The following is a 21,472-nucleotide window of genomic DNA, read 5'->3' as shown; positions in this document are numbered from 1 at the left end:
CCAAATTATTGCAGGGGTTGTGCAGACTAAGTATAGAAATCTTGAGAAATTATGGATTCATTTCCCTATAGGATAGCTAAATTGAGTTTCTGTTGGTAGATGAAAGACAAGGAATATCAACATGAATTATTTATTAGATATAAGTGTCTGTTGTTACTAAGTATGCTGTTACTGCTCACGGGTCTGTGGAGAAGAACATTTCTTTTTCCAGAATATAAATTAGATGACACTTTTGCATTTCCATTTTATGTATGATTTGTGATAAAACCTTTTTCTTTGCCGAAGGAAACTTTCCTTTTGATGGGTATATGAAAGACATTTGAATTATTTAAAATATGGATGTTATTTTTGCTCTTTTACATTGTAAAAAAAGTTCAAATTGTATAAAATAGATTATAATGGGAATGAGTCTCCTCCCACAGATCCCTACTTTCTTCTTTGTAGAGTTTCTTAAATGGACATTAAACAGTTGAACCCTTTTTCTTACCTATTTTCTATCTGAAACACCTTAGAGAGAGGTCTTTTAGTAATGTTCAAATTTCTTAGGTTGCAGTATTGATGAAATTTTAGGGTCTGGACCTTTTACTGCAAATTCTAAATATTTGGGGTTTTTCATAGATATCTAATTGTTGATGATCTCTCATTTAATTTTTGTTTTGGTCAGAAAACATACTTTTTATGATTACATCCTTCTTAAATTTATTGAGATTTGTAAATTTATTGAGATTTGTCCAGCATATAGTCTAACTTGGTGAATATTCCATGTGCATTTGAAAAGAATTTATAATTTGCCGTTGTTCAATGTAGTGTTCTATACATGTAAATTAGGATGATTAAAATATAATGTTATTAAAATCTTCTATAGTCTTGTATATTTTTTGGCCTTGTTTTTCTTTCGGTTACTGAGAGATAAGTGTTAAGTTCCTCAACTAACTAAGATTTGTCTTTTTCTCCATTTTATTTATTAATTTATTTACTTACTTATTTAAGATTTTATTTATTTATTTGAGAGGGAGAGAATGAGAGAGAGAGCCCAAGAAGAGGGAGAAGCAGACTTCTAGCTGAACAGGAAGCCTGATGGGGACTCGATCCGGGGTTTCCAGGATCATGATCTGAGCTGAAGGCAGTCGCCCAGCCAAATGAGCCACTCAGGCGTCCCTCTCCTTTTATTTTGGACAAATTTTGCTTAATTATCTTAAAGCTCCATTATTAGGTACATGCAGATGTCTTCATGAAGAATCGATTCTTAACATCGTTATGACAATGACCCTCCTTAACCCTGGTAATATTTCTTGATTTGAAGTCTCTTTTGTCTGAGATATTACTATAACTATACCAACTATTTTTTTGTAATTTCCTTTCAAACTGTTTGAAATTTGATCAAAAACAAAGTTTAAAGAGAGATCTTGCAAAGCACGAAAAGTTTATCTTGGTTTTCTTTCCAATTTGACAGTCTAGTTCAGTTAATGTGTTGAATCAATTCATTTACATTCTGTGTGACTACTGATATAGTTATCTTCTGGCTTTTGTTGTTTCTGATGAGAAGTCAGTTAACATTCTTTTTGTTTCCCAGGATGGAGTTTATCTTTTTTCTCTGTTTTTGAGATTTTCTTTTTATACTCGATATTCAACAATTTGAGTATGATGGGCCTATGTATGGTTTTGTTTATATTTTTACTGTTTGGGTTCTTTGAAACTTTTGGATTTATATGTTGTTTTTGCCCAAATTTAGAAAATATTTTTGGCTAGTATTTTGTCGAGTAATTTTTTTTTTCTTTTGCTCCATCATCCCTTTCTTTTGGGACTTGTGTACATCTTTGTTACCAAGATTCTGTGAATTTTTTTCCCCAGTTTTTTTCCCTCTGTGCTTTAGTTTTCTAATTTCAACATCTGAGTCATCTGTTGTATGCTTCTATTAACTAATTGTTAACTGATTTTCCTCTGTATAAGTCACATTTCCCTGTTTATTTGCTTGTCAAATTATTTTTTATTGTGTAGTGGACATTGTGATTGAGACGTTGTAGAGACTGTTTTCTGTTATCTTCCATTGAAGAAAAAGCAGATGGCAAATTACCTTGTTGTGTTACAGAGGCTTGGTTTAGGTTTTGTTAGGGAGGGTGTATTTTGATTTTGTCCTTAGTTTAAGGAAAAATCTCTGAAACATGAAATATGGTCTTTACTCCTAAAGCATGTCTCTTTTGGTGTTTTAGTGGAATGCCTGAAGTATCTACCAAACCCCTCTAATTTGGTGGAACTCAAACTCTAGACTCTTCATTGTGGTAGACAGCTGCTGAAATCTTTGCTTGGTTCTTTCTGGCCATTTTTCATCAGTTCTTGGAGTCTCATTCCACACAGACATAGTAAGGGGTCAACCATGTATCTGAGGAGAGTATAGGCAGATTTGGGGGTTCTCTACTGTGTGGCTTCCTCTTTCCAGAGAGTTTCCCCCCCTTTTAATTTCTAAACATTCTGGCAGATTCAGACCCAGTCCTTTGATTCTTTGGGCCAGTAATATTTTTATTTTCTGCTTGAGCTGTATCTGCTTTGTGCCCTTTGGGCTATGGGATATTTTCAGAGGAAAGACAGATAAATGTGTATCTTATACAGTATGATGCCCTTTTCTTAAGGGTTGAATGCCCTCTTGTTTCTTCCTACTTTTGGTTCCTCTTCTGTGCTTTGTTTTCTTATATGTTTTGTTTAGAATTTATCACTGTCATCAGTAGGAGGATTAGCCTGATATAAAGTAATCCATTAATAGTGGAAGAAGCTGGTGCTTTTTTAAAAATCTCAATAAAAGAATATGTTGTGACAAAATATAAAAATGCTCCCTTTGTTTTTTCCTTTGTCTTCTTAATCATTTGTTCCATAAAACTGAAACAATATCTTATTGACTAAACAATTATATTCATACTCCCCTTTCCCATGAAGTTATCCTTTAGATAAGCAGAACTTTGTATAGATTTTCCATTAATTGCTACAGAATTGGAAAAATTACTCCCTAAAGTTACTGGAAATGTTGATGTGAACATCTGTAAACACCTCTATCTGTTTTTTTGTTTTAACAGTCAACTGTATGTATGATACTTAACATGTACCAGTTACTGGTCTAAGCATTTTACATGTATTAACTTTCCTCACTGCAATTCATTGAGGTGGATATGATGAATGCTTCCATTTTTCAGATGAGGACACTCAGAAGCAGAGAGGTTAAGCTAGGAAGTGATGGAGCTGAGGTTTGAACTCAGGCATTCTGGCTTTATTAGAATTTGTACTCCTAGCCACTGTGCTTTGCTACTTCTCTCACTCTGTGCTGTGGGTATGTACCTGTTAATATTTGTGAAAGGTTTATAATCTACATTAGGAAGAGAAATCTCGTATTGTATTATGTAATAGTATTATATAATATATATGTATAATATATATGTGGGAGCTGCCTGTTGTGCCTGATACTCAGAAAAGACTCAAACACAACTTTCCCTGTAAATCTCAGGTATAAGTCCTAGGGAGTGTTCATCATTTTTCTCTTCTGTACTTTTACAACGCAGTATTTATATTTCTATTTAGTTATTTCTTCTGCCTTGTGTTGCCACTGATACTTTACAGGCTTGACTTTCCTATTAGGCTGTAAGGTCATTGAAGTGGAGATCACACCTTCATCATTTTTGTAGACTTTCTGCTTTGGCATCTAACCCACAATAAATATAATAGACCATGTTATTTAAAACTGTGATAAAAATCTACTTCTTCTTAAAAAATTTATTTAAATTCAATTTATTTAGATTCAATTTAAACATATGCTATAGGAGCACCTGGGTGGCTCAGTGGGTTAAAGCCTCTGCCTTTGGCTCCGGTCATGATCCCAGGGTCCTGGGATCGAGTCCCACATCGGGCTCTCTGCTTGGCCGGGAGCCTGCTTCCCCCCCAGCCCCCACCAGCTGCCTCTTTGCCTACTTGTGATCTCTGTCTGTCCAATAAATAAAAATAACATCTTTAAACATATACTGTATTATTAGTTCCAGGGGTAGAATTTAGTGATTCATCAGTTGCATACAACATCCAGTGCTCATTTTATTATGTGCCCTCCTTAATACCCAGTTAATCACTCAGTTACCCCATTCCCCTGCCCACTTACCCTAAAAATGTACTTGTTTGCCACATGATGAATCTTTGTATGTCCATATATGTGTATCTTGTTTACAATAGGAATATCTTATATTTGTGTTTTACTTCCAACTTTTCAAAGTTCTTTTCTATATACTGTCTCTTTATGGAAGAAATATGAACTTTCATTTACTAATTCATTCAGTAATATTTTTTTGAGAACCTACTATATACCAGCTAATCTAATGTTTCTGCCATTGTAGGTTACAGATCCCTTGTCCCAAGCTGCTTTTAGGATTTTCTCTTTGTCTCTGAAATTTTTAAGTTTTACTGTTAGATGTTGGGATGTTGACCTATTTTTATTGATTTTGAAGGGGGGAGGGTTCTCTGTGCATCCTGGATTTTGATGCCTGTTTCCTTCCCCAAATTAGGGAAGTTATCCACCATAATTTGTTCCAATATACCTTATGCCCCCCTCTCTCTTTCTTCTTCTGGGATCCCAGTTCTAATATTGTTTTGTCTTATGGTATCACTTACTCTTGAATTCTCCCCTTGTGGTCCAGTAGTTGTTTGTCTCTCTTTTTCTCAGTTTCTTTATTCTCCATCATTTGGTCTTTTATATTACTGATTCTCTCTTCTACTTCATTTATCCTAGCAGTTAGAGCCTCCATTTTTTATTGGACCTCATTAATAGCCTTTTTGGTTTCGACTTGGTTAGACTTATGCAGACAGGGATTCTCTAATGTCATGTATGCTTTTATCAAGTCCAGCTAGTATCTTTATAATTGTCATTCCGAACTCTAGTTCCATCATCTTACTAGTGTCTGTATTGATTTGGTCCCTGGCAGTTGGTACTGCCTCTTGTTCTTCTTCTTCTTTTTTTTTTTTTTTTTTTTGAGGTGAGTTTTTCCATTTTGTCATTTTGTCCAGAGAAAAATAGGTGAATGAGAGAACAAAATGCTAAAAGAGTAACAACAACCCCAGAAAAAAATAATGATACACTAACCAAATCAGAAGAGACCAGAAAGGAAAGAAAAAAAAATAAAAAGAATATGATCAGGCTCTTGAATAGAACAGAGCTACACACTAGATTTTGGGTTTACTTTGGTCTGTGAGAAGAAACTGCATCCCAAAATTTTAAAGGAAAACATATATATGTTTGTATATGTGTTTTTAAAGGAAAACATATATATGTATGTATATGTTATATATATGTATACACACACACACAAAGTTAAATACAATGAGAGAATAGAATTTGACTGCAAAAATGATAATTTAAAAATATTTTTAAAAAGAAATTGATAAGATGTTGGTTGAAAAAGAAAAGAAAAATTAAAAAAATAGAAAAGAATAAAATAAAATAAAAAAAAATTAACTTTGAAAGACTAAAGAATCATGGGAAAAAAGCCATGAAATCTATGTGTTGTATTCCTCTAGCGCTGGAGTTTTGCAGTTCTCATTGATACACTTGGTCTTGGCTGGATGTTCTTGCTGATCTTTTGGAGGAGGGGCCTGTTGCAGTGATTCTCAAATGTCTTTGCTCCAGAGGGAATGGCACCACCCTTGCCAGTGGCCAGCCTATGTAATCTGCTTGTGTTTGCCTTAGTAGCTTTTTTCCCCCCTGAGAGCTCTCTGTACAGCTTTAGAGGACAAGAATGAAAATGGTGGCCTCCCAGTCTCTGTTTCCAGAAGAGCTGAAAGCTCAGGGCTCCACTCCTCAGCGAGCCCTCAGAGAAAAGTAGTCAGTCACTCTTGTCTCCCTGGTCTCTGTCATACTCTGTGCTTACCTGGCCTGTGACTGAGAATTTCTGTCTCTGGCACATGACCCCATTTGGAGTCCCCAAACCCAGCAGGTTCCTGCAGTGCCCTCCCATGCCACTCCTCCCGGGAAAGAAAGGGGAGTCTGACTGGATCTGCCACTTTTTGGGTCTCTGCTTGAAGAGCAGCGGCCCGACTGTGCTGTGGATCATGCTGTGGATTCATGGCAATGCCGAGCTGAGAACCCACTTCTTGGCTCAGTCTTTACAGCCAGCTTCCCTGCTCAGTTATCTGGGAGCTCTTCTGCACTCAGGCACCCTCAGGCTTTCTGTAACCCAGAAGTCCTGAGACCACACTGTCCTTGCAAGGATTCCAATCCCCCCACTTAGCCACTAGAGCAACATCCCTCAGCAGAGCAGACTTCTAAAAGTTCTGGTTTTGTGCTCCCACAGCTCTATCACTTGCTGGTAGCCAGCTGACAGAGGCTCCCCCACCCCCCAGCAGTCTGGCTTCCTGTATATCACCTCAGATTCACTTCTCCACACATCCCACCTTCCAGAAAGTGTTTGCTTTTCTGTCCATAAAATTACTGCTATTCTTTGATCTCCTGTTGTGTTCCTAAGCATTCAGAATGGTTTGATAATTATCTAGCTGAATTTCTGGGACCAGATGAAATTTAGGTCTCCTACTCCTCCTCCATCTTGCTCCTCTCATCAACACATCTCAGATTTGAATATATTTGAAGATAGAATCAGAACTAAGAGAACCTGCTGAGGAATTGTTTTTTAGGGTATGAGAAAAAAAAGTTGTAAATTTTTTCCATGTTTTTGGTCTGAGCAATATGGTAAATGTTAGTACCATTTAACGAAATGGGGAACAGTGACAGAAGGGGCCAACTGAAACAAGATATATATGATTGCCATTATTTTATAGATGAGGAAACTGAGGAGTAAAGAGTTTCAGTAAACTTTGGGCTAGAAGCCTGTTTGCCTTTTTGCAAGACCCAAATTTCTTAAATATCTCAATATGTTTTATTAATAGTTTTACTTGTATGATCTTAACTCATGTTAATTTTAAAATTAAAAAAAAAAAGAGCCTGAGTAAGGGTGTTTTAAAAGCCTTTGAGAAATTACATATTTTCTAGGATGGTAATGGTAAAAGAACCTAGCACCTTGCAGATATTGGGTAATTGTTTGCTAGGTTCAGTCTCATCTTCAACTTTTGACATTTTTAAGAGCATGTATCTGTCTTGTAGTTAAGATACATTTCGTGAATTGGGGACAGCTGGGTGGCTCAGTGGGTTAAAGCTTCTGCCTTCTGCTCAGGTCATTATCCCAGGGTCCTGGGATTGAGCCCCGCATCAGACTCTCTGCTTGGCAGGGAGCCTGCTTCTCCCCACTCTCTGCCTCCTTCTCTGCCTACTTGTGATCTCTGTGAAGTACATTAAAAAAAAATTTTCATGAATTGAAAATTGCTGTTTGTCTTTCAGAAAGTAGTGGTTAAGACTAGGAATCATAGGATCAGGTGTGGAGTCTTGGTCTGATCTTTACTTTTAGCTAATCATGCTACCATTCTCATTCTTAGTTTTCTCATCTGTGAAATTGGAATAATACTTATTCTTCTCACATAATTACTATGAATATGAATTGAAATCATGTATGCTCAATAGTGTTAGCATACAATGCCTATCAAATATGCAATTAAAGTTTATGGTGGTTTTTTTTTTTAAGTTTTCTTTTTAATTCATTTGAGAGGGAAAGCACATGCATGAGCAGGGAGGAGGATCAGAGTAAGAGGGAGAGGGAGAAGCCGACTGTGCTGAGCAGGGTGCTTAATGTGGGGCTTGATCTCAGGACCCCAACATCATGACCGGAGCCAAAGGCAGACACTGAACCGATGGAGCAACCCATGTGCCCCAAAGTTTATGGGGTTTGAATTGCAATAAAGCCATCATGAAATATTCAGAGTTGAAAGAAATTTATAGTGGAGAAAGTTTGTGGGAAAATTCTGTACTATTTAAAAAATAATTTTATTTTTTTATTAGAAAAACCATGTATGTGGGTGCATGAGTGGGGGGGGGGCAGAGGGACAAGCAGATTCCCCTCTGAGTGAGGAGCCTGCTGTCGGGTTTGATCCCAGGACCCTAAGATCATGACCGGAGTTGAATGAAGTCAGGCACTTAACCAACTGAGCCATCCATGCGCCCCAGAATATTCTGTACTTAAGTACATTACTTTTTCCAGAATTATTATATATATTAACATACATGTTATAATGAATATTTTACTGAAGGTGAATATTTGTGTTTACAGGTATTGGTTTGCCTTGAAAAAGGGTTATCACGTGACTTTCAAAAATATCAGCAAAACTGATAACTTTATAGAAGAACAAATTGATCCACATAAAGAGGTTATAGATAGAATGACTGATTTGAGCATGCTCAGACTATTTGAGACCTACCTGGAAGGCTGCCCACAATTTGTTTTGCAGCTCTACATCTTTCTGGAACATGGTCAAGCAAATTTCAGTCAGTGTAAGTCTTTTCTAACACCCTGTGTTAAATGGGTCCTCTGAGGATTTTTTTTTTTTTAATTTTTGTGTGGGGCGGGGGTGGAAAGGGAGAGGGAGAAAGAGAACCTTTAAGCAGGCTCCATGCTCAGCACAAAGCCCAATGTGGGGCTCGATCTTAAAACCCTGAGATCCTGACCTGAGTTGAAATCAAGAGTTAGATGCTTAAGTGACTGAGCTACCCAGGCACCCCTCAACTACATAACTCTTTGAGAGGTTTTAGAAATTTTCTTATAGTTTCTTTATTTTAAGAATTATTCATTTTTTTTGAAAAAAGTATACTGTGGAAATATCAAAAAGTATATGAAGATATATTGTCTCCTTCTCCCTTCTTCCCATTACTTCTTTTGTCTGCCAAGAAAGGAAATTATTATTGTCAGTTTTTTGATGCTTCTTTCAGAAAAATTTTTAAAAAGCCTATATTCTTTTTTCCTCTTTTTTCTTTTACAGAAATGGTAACATAAAAGTTGTGTTTGCTTTTTGCACTTAACAGTATGTCTTCGAGATCTATCCGTATCAGTCCAGAAGGAACTCCCTCATTCATTTTTATTATCTGCATAGTATTACAAATTATGGATGATTTATTTAACAAGCCCAATATTTATATTAATTTAGGTTGTTTCTAATATTTTGCTATTGTAAAAAAATGCTGAAGTGAGTAATCTTATTCAGGAATCATTTTACATGTGTGAAGTATATCCATAGGGTAAATTCCCAGAATTGAAATCACTGGTTGAAAGTCCAAATGCCACAAAACAATGAAAATTTTGTAAGTAGTTAATATATTGCTCTTCTATAGCAGATTTCCTCATTAGGGTAAAATGTTCATTTTTTAAAGGACAATTAATGTTTTCATTAAACCTTTTTACGTATCTAATTTGAGATGTTAAAAAAAAACCCACTTGCTAAATAGCCCCAGTTTTCATTAATGACTCTGGTTCTATATACACTTGGATTCAGCTCAGAGGAACAGATTATCATTTTCCCTGGAGTTCCTTCTATGCTAGAGGCACCTGTGAGATCAGTTCATTCCCTCAGTCTTTCTGTTTCTCATTTCCCATAAAACTTTAGTCCCTTCTAATATTTTTACCTTTACTTTGATTGTTAGTCATATATCAAAGAGAACCTACTTATGGGATGTTTTTTCCTTGTGATTCAAGGAATTTGTGGGTTTAGACTTAAAAGTCCTATATCATACAGTTCCTAAGCTAGAAGTTCAATATTTAGAACTACAGCCTATATTATGTTAGATTTTCTGATGATTTCAAGTAGTATATAGCATCTAGACCAGCAATGGAATCCAGTAACAGCTGTAGTTATGTTAAGGTTCTGTCCTTGTCCTTTAGTTTCTTCTTGAAGTAAGAAGTTGAAGTGTCAGTTAAAAATAGCAAAAAATGTGTGGTGCAAAAACAATGAATACTGTTAGGCTAAAATAAATTTTAAAAAAATAGCAAAAGATGAGAAATTGAATTATAGACTGTTAGTATAAAAATGATGTAGCCATTAGAAATAGCATTTATAGGGCGCCTGGGTGGCTCAGTGGGTTAAGCCGCTACCTTCGCCTCAGGTCATGATCTCAGGGTCCTGGGATCGAGTCCCACATAGGGCTCTCTGCTCAGCAGGGAGCCTGCTTCCCTCCCTCTTTCTCTCTCTCTGCCTGCCTTTCTGTCTACTTGTAATCTCTCTGTCCAATAAATAAATAAAATCTTTAAAAAAAAAAGAAATAGCATTTATAGATAACTTTTAATATCATAGGAAAGTAATTCTAAAATAAAGTTGAGGCAAAAAGTTTATGAAATTTTCTATTATACTTTTTTTTTCTTAAAACAAACTTTGGTCAGTTTTATTAAAGAAAAATTTTGGATAATTTACTACTACTATGTCTATTCTGGCATGCTTCTAATGATACCAGAATCACCTAGGTCAGTGAAAGCTAGTGTCAGACCCTATAGTATTTCCACATGCTGTGCACAATTCAGTATTATTGCCACTGTAGTATTGGACAACAGTTGTGGACAACATGGAGTAGTATTCTATTTTAGATTTCCTCAAGGCTAGGCAGTTGTTGGTGAGGATGACCAGTTTCGCTTTGCCATGTCTGATCATTTTCAGAGTCCACTTGTACCCCAGCATGTACTCTCCACTTTTCATAGTGAGTTGGAACGTAAAGTTTATTCATTCCAGCAACTTTTTCATCTTCTTTGCAGCCGCCATCTTTTTGCCTTAGATGCAGGACAGCCCCATCCAAAGCAGTTGCCAAAATGTCCAGGAGAGAGAAAGGAAAGAGTTCCCACAATGCAAAGCTCTTCATTGCCAAATTTTCTATCCTACTTTTAAGGATACAGAGAAATTATTATATAAAGAATCTGGGAGAAAATATGCAAAAATGTCAACTGTGGCTGCTTCTGGGTAATAGGATTGGGAAAGGTTTTATTTCATCTTCTTTAAACTTTTCTAAATTAAAAAATTCTCTGCTACTCATATATTGTTTTGATAATCAAGAAGAGTAAAATGTGAAAAAAATCAGGTTATATATAGAAGTACTTCAGAAGACTGAACATATTCTTTTATCTTTGCACTCTCCTGAAATTATACTAAAAAGGAGAATAAAGGAGTAAAGATGGTATAAACCCATAGGGACAAAGAGAATGTAGAATAGAATAGCAATTAAAGTATCAACAAATGTTTAGAAGATGGAAAGCAGATGGAAAACAGATTATTTAAATAAACTCTGCCACTGAAAGCCTAAATTATTTGAATTAATCCTCTCTCTGAAAATATGTAAAACAATTGGATATTTTCAAAAGTCTTCATACACATGAAAGTGGGAACACAGCAGGATTAAGTAAGACTCTGAAGGCATTTAAACCTGGAGGTTTTTTGTTTTGTTTTGTTTTGTTTTTTACCAAAACTGTAAGTAGCAGATTCAGTTTTGATAGTTTCCAGTGTGTGGACTGAAGACAAAGCTCAGTCCTCCTAAGGGAGGGACATCTGATAAAAAGATCTAATCTGTAAAACTGGTACTCCAAAAGGCACCCTCCTCAGGGCAAAGGTGTGAAGTTACCTACCTCATTATCTACTTTCAAGACACAGCAAGAAGTATTGCCTTGCTATTGAGTAGCGCAGGGAAACTTAACAGTATAACAATTTTGCAATCAAAATTCTCATTTTTAGTCCCCCAAACAAAACAAAACTGAAAACAAACTGATGAAAGCTAAGGTATGAATATAGTTTAGAGTGGTCCCAGACTGACAGTGACCCTAGCCATTTTGCACAAATAAGTATAAATCCTCCCTGGAGGAATTCATTTTCTCTCAGGCCTCAAATAATTTTCACAGATAGTTTTCCAAGGAAAATGAATGGTTTACAGTAATTTATAGCACACACACACACAAAAGCATCATGAGTAAGAACAGCAGAAAAAAAAGCTTATTAAGTTCTTAGATATTGGAATTTAACAGTTACAAAGTATCTGCATCCTATGTCAAAAGAGGTAAGTGATGAACTTAAAAATATGGAATAGGAAACTATAAAAAATGATTTGTGTATTTGAAAAACAAGAGTACAATTTATGAGAATGATAAAATTTAAGAATTGAAATTTACTTAGCAGATAAGACATAGCTGTATAGACAGTGATTCAATGCTAGATCAGAAGAAATTTTCAGATTATACTATATAGAGACAAGGAGATGGAATATATGAAAAAGATATTAAGAAACATGGAAGGTGGGATGCAAGGTCTAATATACATGTGAGCAGAGTCTGTGAAGGAGAGGAGAGGAGAGAAAAAATGGAACAGCGGTAATTTTGAGAAGTTAATAGCTGAAAAAAATTCAGAAATGATGAGAGTCAACTGCCCACAGATTGAGGAAGCCCTTCATCGTACAAGCAACTAAGTAGAAAGAAATCCATGCCTTAGCATATCACTACTAAAGGAAATTCTAAAGAATGTACTTCATATAGAACAGAAGTGTTCCAAAATGCAAGAAGGAATAAAGAAGAAAGAAAATAGTAAATATGTGGGTAAATCTAAATGAAGATTGACTGTAAAATAAAACATCATATGGTTAAGAAAAAGATAGAAGGAAAGTATAAGATAGTGATAACATGTAAGTCTGGTAGAAGATAATGGAGTTAAAGTGTTTTGAATTCCTTGTATAGTCCAGAAAAAAGGTAAAGCAAAGGTGGATCTGGTTTTTTTGAAGTGTAAAACTTAAACATTTAGAGAGACCTTATTTAAGAAAAAGAATATAATATAAAAAATTAAGTATTGTGTTAGTCTGTGTAGACTGACATAACAGAATTCTACAGCATAACCATTAGAAATAGATTTTCTTAAAGTTCTGGAGATTGGAAGTCTAAGATCAAGGTGTCAGCAGAGTTGGTTTTTGGTGAGGGCTCTCTCTTTGGGTTGCACATGGCCATCTTATTGCTGTTTGCGTACATGTTCTTTTCTCTGTATATGGAGAACGATCTCTGGTGTCTCCTCCTCTTCTTATAAGGATACCAGTCCTATCATACTTGGGCCCTGCCCTTTTGACCTTACTTAACCTTAATTACCTCTTTAAGACACTATTTCAAAATGGAGTCACATTGGGGTTTTGGGCTTCATCATATGCATTTTGGGGGAATACAGTTCAGTCCATAAAATGTATGAAAGTAAACATTTAAAAAAATAAATTACAGTAAATTAGATATATAAAAAAAGCTGACAAATTTCACAAGAGGAAGAAAAGTAATATATCTTTATTATTTTGATAATTCTGATTTTTTTGGTTGCATACTGATTGACTTTTGATAATTTTATAATACAATTTTAACTTGGAAAAGCTTCTTTTAGCTTCACAAATTATTAATCATGTATATTTTTTGGATTGTTAAGTTTGGAAAAACACTGGCAGTTTCATTAGTAATGTGGTATAAGTTCAGAATATATCACATTTTTTGATGAAATAACTAATTTTCAATACTGTTTGAAGTGACAGTACTAGTTTATTATTGATGTCTCGTTTAGTAAATATTGGTAGTCTTAGGTTTTCTTCACTGGTGTCAGTAATGTCAAACTCAGAAAGAAAATAATAATCTATATATGTATAATTTGACAAGGTCATTTCAGACTGAGAGTAATACATAAACAAAGATATGGTTTGGTAAAGACAAGGAATTCAGTTTGGATAGAGTGTGACTTAATGTTAGGTTAGCTAAATGATCAGAAAAATATAGTAGAGCAGGTAGATTAGTAAGAAATGGGAAATAGTGTCAAACTAATAGTGTCAACTGGATAAATCTAGATAGACCATTATACCTTAATGTTAAGTAATCAGAGGTCCATTGGTGGCAATATAGTCAAGTGTTAATATAAGGCAAACTGCCTGAGAATCTTAGCTCTGTCACTTAGTAAGATCTTAATTATTTAACAGATCTTATAAACATATCCTTCTAATCTAATCTAAATGTATTCTCAACTCAGTTTCCCTTAGATCTCCAAAATGACCACACTTCAATACACCAAAAGAAAATATAAGAGAAAGTAGGAGTAGAGACAGGGCATTTAATCAACTACAGTTAAAAATGCCTTATTTTCCCAAATCTTATAAAAATATATGACAGAGTGAATACATTGCTAGGGCTTTCCTAGGCTTGAAAGGAACCTGGGTAAGTGTGAGTCCCTGAAATTTAAGCCTCATTACTTTTGTTATAAATCTTTCTATGAAGTAAAACATTAATATTTAAACTTTGATATACTAAATATGCATATTGTGATTTCTAGCAAAACCACCAAAGAATAAACTACAGTGACTGAAGGAAGTGGGTTATTAGATTGAAAGGGTAAATAAAAATGGCCATACTGAGCCCATCATTATAACATCCAGAGAAGCAAGGATAAAGATAACATTCTATAAGATGTGAGAGAAACTGGTTGGCATTGAAATTCTTAACTGTAATACTTGAAACTAAGAGCTTATAGGTAGAGCAACAACTTCAAAGTTTCAATGGAAAACATTTTTAAAGAATTTTTAAAGATTTTTATTTATTAGTGCATGAATGGGGTGGGGAGTAGAAGGGTAGAGGGAGAGGAAAGGGAGAAGCTATGCACTCACTCTCCTTGCTGAGCAGGGATGCTGATGTGGAGCTCGATCCCAGAACCCCTGACCCAAGTGGAAGGCAAATGCTCAACTGACTGAGCCACCCAGGCACCCTGAAACCAATTTTTAACTTTTTTTTTTTTTTAAAGATTTTATCTGTCTTCTATCTATCTATCTATCTATCTATCTATCTATCTGAGAGGGAGAGTGGAGAGAGAGCACATTGGGGGAGGAGCAAAGGGAGAAGGACAAGCAGACTCCATGCTGAGCACAGAGTCTGATTGAGGGCTTGATCCTAGGACCCTGAGATCTTGACCTGAACTGAAATCAAAAGTCAGATGTGACTGAGCCACCCAGGTGCTCTGCATTTTTAAACTTTCAATTCTGTTTCTAGCAAGACTGTGTATCAAATGTGAGGGTAGAATAAAGACATTTTGAGATATATGGTCTCAAAAATTTTTCCTTAGGTGTAACTTCTCTCGGGAATATCTGGAGAATGCTTGATCAAACATGAGAATAAAGCAAGGAAGACTTGAGAACAGGAAACAGGAATTTAACACCAAAGAGAAGTGAACAGAAGTTTTGGGAAGGCAGGAAGCAAGCCTTGAGAACAGCTACCTTAGATCAATAGGATGCTATTCTTAAAAAAAAAAAAAAAAGGAAAGAAAGAAAAGGAATAAACTAATAAATGTGTATATAGGGGAGTTTTACTAATTAATTAATTTGAAGATTTTCCTAAGAAATATAAGCTTAGGAAAAACCAAGTAAAGGAAAAGTGAACAGTTTTAAAAGAAAGGAAATATATCAGTGTAATACTTGGCTGAGCAGTAAAACAAACAAACCAGTGCATATGTAGTTGTAATAAGATAAACACCAAATACTGACTTTTACCAAAAATTGTGATGTTACTCTGTTGGGCAGGTGGAGGGAGAGGAAAATGCAAGAAAGGTGTGTACTTATGTATGTGCTAAATTTTCTTCTTTCCAAAGAGGAAATCAAGAAGTAGTGTGTAAAGCAGATAAAGTATTTTTCTTTATTTTTGTTTTGTTTTGTTTTAAAGTATTTGTTTTATTTAAAAATACAAGAGTAAATGTCAGAAGAAAAACTAGAAGAGTTAGCAATTTCTTCTGGAGGTTATGACAGAGAGGTGAAGAAAAGTGGAGCTTAGTGACTTTTAAATATTATATATGTAATAATTTGTTTTTGTTTATTCAGTTTTTACGTATTTATGTGTTATTTTGGTAGAAGTTAAAAACTAATTAGAAAAAAGGCATAAAAAAAAAGGAAAAAAGGCATAGGACAATTTAGCAGAAAGCAGAGCTTTAATTAAAATATATTTGAATTAGGGGTGCCTTGGTGGCTCAGTGGGTTAAGCACTCTGCCTTCAGCTCAGCTCATGATCTCAGGGGCCTGGGATTGAGCCCCACATCACCGGACTCTCTGCTCAGCAGGGGGCCTGCTTCCCCCTTTCTCTGCTTGCTGCTTTGCCTACTTGTGATCTCTCTGTCTGTCTGTCAAATAAATAAATAAAATCTTTAAAAAATTAAAAAAAATATTTGAATTAAAGAAGAAAGAAAAAAGTCCAGCTAATTGTATAGTCCAGAGTGGGATATGCTAAAACCAGGAGAGTAGACAAAGGCATTTAAAATCATCATAAACTTTTTCAGTAGGTCAATTTCTTAAAGTCTGCCTTTTTATCCCAAGATATAGACCTCCAATGAGACTAAATGGAAGGAATAGCATTCTGTGTTCTGCTTTAAATTCTTTTTAATCCTCTAATGCCTTTGCTTTCAGTTTTATAAAAGTTCCCAGCTCTGACAGTGGGGCTAGTGTCATCCTTTTCAAAGCAGTAATGAACTTCTGTTATTTGTTGGGGAAAAGAAGGGGTAAAGATGTCAAGTCTATAGAAATTTGTAAGTTTTAGAATATATTTATTTATTTGATTCATCATCTAAAAAATGGGAAATTATACTTTCATGAAAATTTTCTATTTAACCTCCCTCCCTTCTCCCTTCCTTCTTCTTACTGCTGCCCCCCATTATGCTGTCTCTTGGTGAATTAAATATATGTTCAAGGTCAAAGCCAAAGAGAGTGGCAAAGCTCGGACTGTAACTGTAGTCTCTTAGAGGACTTCCAGAGTGTGCAGTTTCCATTATACCAGTTGCTCAATAAAATTTGTACAGTGAATTTATTTAAAATCTTACAAAGCAGTCTTAATATAGCATTTAAGTACACCAACTTTGAAATCAGGCAGAGTTAGCTTCAAATCTCAGCTTTCTGCAACTTGCTGGTTGTATGACTTAAGTAATATGTGTATTTTCTAAGCATCATTTCTTTCAAATGTAATATGGGAATATTAATATCTATTTCAAAGGAGTAGATGAGATCAGTATATAAAGTACCTGATGTGTTTGTGGGTGTTCAGATAAAGCATGTATGGCATACAGTAATTTAATTTTGCTGTTATTATTCCTATAACAGTATATCTGTTTTTTATTTTTTGTTTTGTAGATGCAGCCATTATGGTCTCTTGCTGTGCTATTTCTTGGTCAACTCTTGATTATCAAGTAGCTTTAAGAAAATCCTTGTCTGATAAAAATCTTCTTAAAGGATCCTGTCCCAAATTCACTTACCTCTTTTACAAGTTATTTACATTATTATCTTGGATGCTGAGTATTGTACTTCTTTTATTCTTAAATGTTAAGATTGCATTATTTCTATTGTTATTTCTTTGGTTTTTAGGGTTATTGTGGGCATTTAAAAAGCAAACTCAGTTTTGTGCTTCTGTAAGTATGGAATTTTTATATAGAGTTGTTGTTGGATTCATTCTTATTTTTACTTTTTTTAATATTAAGGGACAGAATACCAGATGTCCAATGTTTTGCTACTATATTGTAAGGGTACTGGCCACAGTGGGGATATTGGTTGTGTTCTGGGTTTCCCCAGTCTCTGTTTTTAATTCAGACTATTTTATGCCTATCAGTATCACTATAGTTCTTAGTCTTGTCCTTGGAATTATTTTTCTTATTGTTTATTATGGGACTTTGCACCCAAACAGAAAAGAAGAAACAAAACCTGATGAGATTGATGGAAAAACGTCTCAAGAAGATTGTAGAATGAAGTATTTTATAATGGACTAGCTATTAATTTGTGAGATGTTTTCTTACTTCTTTGTTTCATTGGTTAATAAAGAAAATGTTATTGTATGTGTTATTTTTGCCCATTTATTTTTTATTTTACTTTTAATTTGAGATCATTTTCAGTAGATTAACTATGACTGTGAGAGAGCATTGTAGTATTTCATTATTTAAATTAATTTCTCATTTGGTTTTAAAGATCTTGGGTACTCAAATACATTTCCATCTTACCTAGTAGAGTTGCCAGCTTGAGCCTGAATTGGAAGAAATGTTCTGGTTCCCCCAAATTAGAAGCCTAGAATTGAGCTTCCCTTCGACTTTTCCCTCATTGTTTCTTTTTTATTATTATGTTCAGTTAGCCAGAATATATTACATTGTAAGTTTTTTAGTGTTCAGCAATTTATTAGTTGAGTATAATACTCAGTGCTCATTCCCATACACGCCCTTCTACATTCCCTCATTGTTTCTGAACTAAAACTAATGCTTGTTGTGGAGAACTGTGAAGGGAGAAGAGCAGAATGCTCATTTTTCTTTCCTCTATTTTGTTGATTCAGTGCATATATTTTGAGTTGGGCGCAGATTGAGTAAAGAAAAGGGAAAAGAAGGAAAGGGGGAAAAAGCAAAACATCAAGTTTACTATATTTGGGGGAGGTAAATATATTATTTATTTGTCAGAGAGCAGCAGGCAGAGGGAGAAGCAGACTCCCTGCTGAGCAGTGAGCCTGATGTGGGACTCCATCCTGGGATCCTGGGATCATGACCTTAGCTGAAGGCAGATGCTTAATTGACTGGTTAAGTTTACTATTTTTAAGTGTACTGTTAGAGCATTAACTAGCATTCACCTTGTGCATCTCTATAACTTTTTCATCTTGCAAAACTGAGACTCTATTCCTACTGAATAACTTTCTGTTTCCTCCTCTCCCGCCTCTGGGAACCACAGTTCTGTTTCTGTTTCTATAAATTTGATTACTTTACATAACTCATGTAAGGGGAATCATAGAATATTTGTTTTTCATGACTGACTAATTTCACTTAGCATATTGCCCTCAGGTTTAATCATTTTGTGGCACATGACAGGATTTCCTTTTTTTAAAGTCTGAGCAAGACTCTGTTGTATATATTTGCCACATTTTTATCTATCACTGAATTGCTTCCACCACCTGGCTATTGTGAATAATGCCATTGTGAACATGGGTTTGCAAATATTTCTCTGAGATCCTGCTTTCCTCTCTTTTGGTGGTATACTCAAAATGAGGATTGCCCAATCATATAGTAAATTATTTTTAATCTTTTGAGGAAACTCCATACTGTTTTTTTTTTTTTAAGATTTTATTTATTTGACAGAGATCACAAGTAGGCAGAGAGGCAGGCAGAGAGAGAGAGAGGAGGAAGCAGGCTCCCTGCTGAGCAGAGAGCCTGATGCAGGACTCGATTCCAGGACCCTGAGATCATGACCCGAGCCGAAGGCAGCGGCTTAACCCACTGAGCCACCCAGGCGCCCACCATACTGTTTTTGATAGTGGTTGCACCATTTTACAATACCACTAATAGTACACAAGTGTTCCAGTTTCTCCACATCCTCACCAAAACTTTCTATATTTTGTATTTTTGATAAAGGCTGTCCTAATGGGTGTGAGGTTATATTTCATGGTAGTTTTAATTCGCATTTCTCTATTAGTGATGTTAAGCATCACTAATGATGGTAATGATGTTAGCCATTTGTATATCTTCTTTGAGGAAATGTCTATATCTGATAAGGGGTTATTATCCAGAACACAGAAAGAATTATAATTTAACAACAACAAAACTAAAATAACCTGATTGAAAAATAGGGAAAGGACTTTAGGTACCTAAATAATATATTAATGGTTTTCTGCATTATTCCTTATGCTAAGTAGTAAATTTCGGTCCTAGAGTAATAGTAAGGACAAGTGGATTAGGCTGAATTCCTGGAAATAATGAAGTTTTTCCATCAAATTTGCATTTTTTTTAGTTTCTTACCCTTTTTTTCCCCTTGGGTAGTGTCTTAATGAATGAATCCTCAAACGATAGCTTTCTCTAAACCAGGAGGAAACAATTCCATTTCTATATTTATCTTATAACTTAATGTAAAACTGCTATGTAGCTTTTAATGTGAAGGATAAACTTACTAGATACAATGCATTTCAACTATCAATGATATTTGAAAACAATAAGTAAATGTTAAGCTCTCTGCTAGGTACTGTTGTGGGTACAAAACAAGTGTATGATAGAGTTCTCTGTTCCTTGAAAAGTATACATATTGAAGCATTTATAGAAACTCACCATCTACCAGAATGTTTACTGTTTGTGATTTTCATTTTATAGTAAATGAAACAAATTATTGGATAACAGAAGGGTTATATTTATAGAATATATAAACTGAATAAGTTATCTCTTGTGCTACTCTTTGAGAAAGTTAGGCAGCACTGAAAAACCTTGCAGAAACTAGGGAATCTGCTGTTTACTTTGGGCAACAGATCCTTGTAGTGTGGCCCCCTTATTACATATCTCTCTGTCTCTGCAGGTTTGGTGGTATGTATATATATATATATATATGGTTGAGAGAGTGAAGATGGGAAAAGAAGTTAGGCTCACTTAGTAACACTTCAATCAGAATCTTTGAGTTATAAAGGACAAAATGAAAGTCTTAAAATGAAAGTGCTTTCATTCCATTTTGAAGATTTAAATGTTTATGTGTTACCACTTCCCTTTGGCATAGAAAATTTTAGCATTTTCTGTAGTTTAGGTTTGTTGATGAGGTTTTTTTCTTTTATCTGAACATGTCTTTATTTTTTACTCTTATAAGATATTTTTGCTGAATATAAAGTTCTGGGTTGACTGTTTTTTCCCCCTTTATGCATTTTAAAGATCATTCCACTAATTTCTGGCCTCCATTGTTTCTGATGAGAAGTTAGTGATCATTGAAGTCATTATCTCTTGTTTGTAATTTGTTATTTTTCTCTGGCTGTTTTTAGATTTTTACCTTTACTGTTTTATTTGCAATAGTTTGACTACTATGTTTATGTTTGTAGTTTCTCTTTGTATTTTCCTAATTAGGGTTCTCTGATCTTCTTGAACATATAAATTTTAGTCTTTCACCACTTTTAGAGAGTTTTCAGCTATTATTCTTCACATATTCTTGCTAGCATTTTACCTCTCTTCTTGGATTCCGTTAACATATATATTAGACTTATTGATGTTATCCCATACATCTCTGAGGAGCGCATTCATTTTTTTCCAATTTATTTTTTTTGTTCTTCAATAATTATTGGATTTGTCTTCAAGTTCATTGACTTTTTCCTTCATCTTCAATCTACTGTTAAGCTCATCTAATGGCTTTTTAAAAATTCCAGATATCTTATGTTTATGTTCTAGAATTTCCATGTTTTTTTAATAGTTTTTATTTCTCAGCTAAGATTTTTATCCTTTTAATTCATTATGAGCATATTTTCCTTTATATCCTTTATTTTAATGGCAATAAGTATTTTAATAATAATTTAATACATTTAAGTAAATAATTTAATAAGTGTTTAAAAATCCTTGTGTGTTAATTTCAATATCTGTATCATCTCAAGTTTGATCTCCATTGGTTGCCTTTTCTCTTGAACAGAGGCCACATTTTCCTGTTTCTTCATATGTCTATTAATTTTCTTATTTCCAGGAAGTTATTAAAGGTGTATTTAGACCTCTCGATCCTGTTTGTTATTGAGAAGAATATATATTTTTTTCTTTTAACAGGCTGCTAACTTGAACTTTGAACTTTGAAAAGGCTTTATTTGCTCAGCCTTCAGTGTGC

General features: G+C 34.7%; 1 protein-coding gene across 5 annotated transcripts in view; it reads left to right on the top strand.

The window, feature by feature from the left end:
- The window catches only part of XKR9 (XK related 9), a 90,643-nt gene extending 72,919 nt beyond the window's left edge, over positions 1–17,724 (top strand). For all 5 annotated transcript variants that reach the window (XM_082721194.1, XM_082721191.1, XM_082721190.1 and 2 more), the window contains 2 exons: positions 8,175–8,395; positions 17,030–17,724. In XM_082721194.1, the coding sequence (XP_082577320.1) occupies positions 8,284–8,395; positions 17,030–17,658 (741 nt within the window). In that variant the 5' untranslated portion in view covers positions 8,175–8,283 and the 3' untranslated portion in view covers positions 17,659–17,724. The remainder of the gene's footprint in view (positions 1–8,174; positions 8,396–17,029) is intronic.
- Positions 17,725–21,472: the final 3,748 nt, after the last annotated feature.

Source organism: Mustela nivalis, assembly GCF_964662115.1.
Source record: "Mustela nivalis genome assembly, chromosome: 2".
Lineage (NCBI taxonomy): Eukaryota > Metazoa > Chordata > Mammalia > Carnivora > Mustelidae > Mustela > Mustela nivalis.
Note: the sequence above shows the minus strand (reverse complement) of the source record. Positions and strands in the feature narration are given on the sequence as shown.